The following is a 4689-nucleotide window of genomic DNA, read 5'->3' on the forward strand; positions in this document are numbered from 1 at the left end:
AGAAGCTTCAGGGTTGTTGGGTGATTACCATCAGCAGGACCCATTTTCTACTATGAGCTTGTAATTAACATCTCCCAGTTTTCTAAATTGGCTAGACTGTGAGAGTGTCATCAAAGTTTGTGCATTTCCAGTGGAAATTACCCTGTCACTTTGCAAAAAATGCTTCTGGGGCACAAGCAGATGGGGAGCAAAGGTCGGCATGCTGCCAACAAAGTGCTTCAATACCCGTCTGCAAGTGCTATCTAGGAATGTCTGGCAGGTTGGGCACGGTTCCCTTCCCAAGCAAGGGCACTGTTCTTCCACGCTTCCTTGGAAAAGGGTTTGTACCTTTTCAAGGAGACCTGCAGTTACAAAGGTATTTAGACAATCATGTAACAAGCTTAAACTTCAGAGCCTTTCACAGACTGCTGAAGGCAAGCAAGAGGACTCTGTCTCTGCCAGGAGAGTTTCAGGGCACAGGAAACCCAGGCCAAGAGTCTCGGAAGATACAGCATCCCTTACCGATAAGGTTTACGCTTTGTCCAGGCCCAGTTCCTCTGGAGTGGAGATGCCCAGTTCACTCAAAGTTGGTCTAAGTTCCTGGATAACGTAAGGATAGATTTCCTTGTGAGGTCCTGCCTTGTCCTAAATGAAAAGGAATATGAATGGTGTTATTTCGACAGCAAGCTTGTTGTGAAGGTCCACCGTACACCGCTCAGGTTTGCAACCAAGTAAACCAGGTTTGTAACCAGCTCTAAGTCCTCCTACCCATTGACAGCAGCAGCAAAGCACCCCAGAATAACGCTGAACACCCCTTTGGGGGATTTGCAGATTATTCCTAATGCCTTGGCACCCTTCCCCTCACTTAACGTCCAGCTGATGTGACCTGCAACGTGTGTGTCACACCACACAGAACTAAGGACCAAGCCAAGCTCCTCCAGCGAGGGATGGTTTGCAAACCAGCCCAAGGGCTGCTTGCACCTTAGGAAACAGAATGAGAATTATATCCGATCAGCTGAGAAAATTTGACTTGCTTGGAAACCAGGGAGAAAACATCACCCTTTAAGCAATATCTAGGTGGAGCTCCAGCAAGAGCATATACTTGTCCCCAGGTTCTGATAAACTGAGTTATCCCCTAGATGGTGGGGACAAAAGGACAGGGTTAAAAAAGAAAAAAAAAAAGGGAGAAAAACATACAAAGATTTTTCCATTAGTGCCACATCTCCAAAACCACTGAAAGAGTTTCAATTCTACTGAAGAACATGAAAGCAGAAATGGCAAACTAAGAAGCAACTGAGTGTAGGACAAAGTCCGAAGCAAGTGTATTTGACAGCTAGAAGTGAAGACCTCCACGCCAGTCCTTGCTTGTGACAAAAAAATCAGTTGGAAGAGCATAGCTGCTGGCTGCTACGACTGAAACAGAACTCCTGCCTCCATCCTCGTTCGCTTGAACTCCCCGGTAAGTGAAGACTGGGCTCAGGTTTCAAAGTGCTGGATTATGCTGTTTTTCAAGCCCATGCAGCTTCCCGAGTTACTACTCCCAGCCAGCTCAGTCCTTGAAGAAGCCAGTAAAGAAAAAAAAATCCTTCAAGAATTTCCCACCTGAGTCAGCATCAGGAAAAGAAAATATGAATGTAAGAATGTCACCCTCAAAGCAGTGCTGTTTGTGCACTCTCACCTCAAAATAATTATGTCAAGCCACCAAGCACGTGCTCGTAACGAAGCTATCGATTCTGGCAGCAGGAAACAGTGGTTTCCCCTTGCACCACTAACAGTAAGCCAAGAAAAACTCTTCTGCTACTGGGCTCTCAGCAATGCAAACGCAGCAGTTACACCTCAGCTGCCTTTCCACTCACCTTTACGACTTCTAAGATGCGGACGGCACTGGCAAAGTCATTTAACCGTCTGCACGCCCTCAGAGCTGCATCGATGATTTTTGGTTCCGGAACCAGGTCATAACCCACAAGGGTGTTTATGCCTGTGAATATAGGGAAACACCAAGAGGAACTTGGCATCAGTTGCCAAAAAGAAGCTGCTAAGCAGTATTTTGCTCCACCTTACGAAAAAATTAAGTATTACCACAACACCAGTCGCCGTTAGAAGCTGATTGCAATTTTCACTGTTATTTTGGGACACACAGCCAAGGCTTTTCTTTTGCTCTTCTCCCTCTCGCTCACGACTGTAGATTTTGAGATTTTAAATGGATTTCATGAAATCTCAGTGGGCCACCTCCATCCATGCTCCCAAAAGGAGTCAGTGTCTGTACCAGGGCACGTCAGTGACGGAATCATTACGAAATCCAAATGACTTCATTCCTACGGGCGTAATGAAAATAGAACTCGAGCTGCTGTCTATTGCCTTCCTTTCCCTTTCAAGGGAAGGGCCCAACATCAAGTCATCCAGGTGATGCTGGAATGATCCCTCTGGCTGTTACGCAAACACATTTTTAAGCCCTAATTGGGGTAGTTTAATAGGAGCTGGCAGCTCCACAGCAACTAACAAGTGGAGATAAGGAAGCAGCCTACAGTGAGTTGGGGCCACACCACTGAGTCAAAGTCCAAATTAAAACGTGTGTGGCTATACACTAACTAAGAGCTGAGCTCTCCTACACCGAACACCCAGTTTATCACTATTTCGCCTCTCCAACTGCGAAGTAAAAACAAGTTTCTGGTCACCGAACTACTACAAAGCAGTTCTATTTGCTCCATGCAAAGCTACTCTTCCCTTTTCAGTCAACATACCTTTCCTGAGCTCCCAGGCATCAATATCTGGCTTGTTGAAATATGTCACCCAGCGAGCATCAAATTCTTCATCTGATTCTTGCGACCCATGAGAGTAGCAGCGGGCATGCACTACAGCTGAATGCAAAAAGAAAGGAAGAGACTTTGAGCAAACAGACACCTTGAAGCAGCATGTTCTGGTCCCCACATTTGAACCCTTCTCAAAACCACAGGGCTTGTCTGTGCACTGAGTTTAGCGACGCCAAGCAGTTTTTCAGTGGCATTTCTTCCAGAAATAAGACCCTACACCCCACTAATTACACCGTTACCCGCTCAAGATGAATACATCGGTTTATTCTGGAGCAACCTCCTATTCCTGAAACTGCTCCAGAACTGATTTTGTAATCCAGGAAAAGCAGATTTCCCAACCAACCGACTGATTCTGGTGGACAACTCAACAGCAACAGGCTGCGGGTTTTTGATTCCTCCACGAGTTCCGAGCTGATGATGGTTTGTTTTAAAGTGGTTTTAGGAATCCATGCAAAAATGAGCCCAACTATAAAGGCTCTCAAAAGCAACAGGACAGAATTTATTTCTTCCCACAGACTACTGAAGGGTTGAAGGATAAAATAAACAAATAAATAAATAAATAACTTCTGTCTCCGCATCTATCCGAGGTAAAACTCCAGCATCTAGAGCCCGCTCGAGACAGCTTTCCTTCCTTGCTGGGAACTTCACTTTGCTAATATTTGCAGAGAGGTCGTACAGCTGACATGACCTTGCCAGTCCAAAACTCCACTTCAGAGGAAGCCCGACAGAGCGAGTCACTTTTTCTTTCTCACTGGAGTGTGACCAACACTGACCAACAATAAAGTTTTACGTAAAAGAAACCCCATACTGAGTAGTATTTCTGCATCCTTCCCAGATATAGCTTTCTATTTTGAAGATCATAGTGAACAGCATACAGTGAAGCAGCAGCCTAATTCTACCTAAAATATAATAGAATGAAGGACAACAACCTCAAGAAATATCTTTAGTCTCACTGAATGATAGCCCGATCCAAATGCAACCTGGTTTCTGAACAAAATTTAACACAGTCCAACATCTCAGCTGCAATTCTGGTGTGTGCAATGCTTCCCAAACCACGCAAGTATTTTCATTTCTAGGGATGGGAAAAATAAATGACAGGCCAAGACAGAATCAGAATGCTCTTCTGCTGTTCTGTAGGGAGATTCTCCATCCTCTCCCCAGCTCCAAAACAGAACTTTGACCCTGCTTTCTCCAAAAAATCATGGGCACAGCAAAAAAGGCACAACAAAAATCATGGGCTCAGAGCAGAAGCACTTGTCTGTAAACACTCCTGTGCCCAGGCAGGGAGTGAAAAGTGCTCAGACAGTGGGTATTCTGGGGAGAATACTCTTTTCCCAAGCACAAAGCAGATCCTACAGAGGAACAACAAATCTCAGTTTGAGAAAAGCCAAGATCAAAGTCCTTGACCTTTAGGTCAAAAAACCTAAAGTCTATTTACAGTGAACACCCAACAAAACCATCAGCCTTAAGCAAAGCAACAACTCAGTTAGACTAAAAGGAAAAAGAACAACAAAAAAAGAGACCACAAGAATTTTAACCTGAGGTTTCCAGGATGCATTTTTCAATCACTGCTGGGGGGCAAAAATAAAAAAGTAAAAGCTGGTAACGTTTGACACGGACCGTTTCATAGCATCATGTAACGCCAGCCCAAAACCACGGGTGCCAAAGATGAACCTGGTGCTGGATTTACCGAAACACGACCCTCCCCGGGTGTTGCCGGCCAAGGTGTGTCGGGTCAGCCGTGTTAAACGGGGCCTCTGCAAGACAAGACCTGGGGAAGGAAGGACAGGCAGCCCAGAAGCGAGGGCCACCAGCAGCCTGGGCTCAGCGGGGGCACAAGGGCACGGCGAGCAGAGTTTTCGAGGATTTAAGGAAAGAAGATGATAAAAAAAAAAAGATT

The 4689-nt window shown here is 45.4% G+C and overlaps 1 protein-coding gene across 1 annotated transcript; it reads right to left on the reverse strand.

The window, feature by feature from the left end:
* Positions 1 to 499: 499 nt before the first annotated feature.
* On the reverse strand, positions 500 to 2837 carry LOC104275168 (cytochrome c oxidase subunit 5A, mitochondrial; the record flags this gene model as incomplete). Its single annotated transcript, XM_009871043.1, has 3 exons — positions 500 to 624; positions 1836 to 1957; positions 2721 to 2837. Coding segments are annotated over 3 exons (353 nt in total), but the record flags the coding sequence as incomplete, so codon positions are not given.
* Positions 2838 to 4689: the final 1852 nt, after the last annotated feature.

The sequence above is a fragment of the Apaloderma vittatum genome, unplaced genomic scaffold (genome assembly GCF_000703405.1).
Source record: "Apaloderma vittatum isolate BGI_N311 unplaced genomic scaffold, ASM70340v1 scaffold29686, whole genome shotgun sequence".
NCBI lineage: Eukaryota > Metazoa > Chordata > Aves > Trogoniformes > Trogonidae > Apaloderma > Apaloderma vittatum.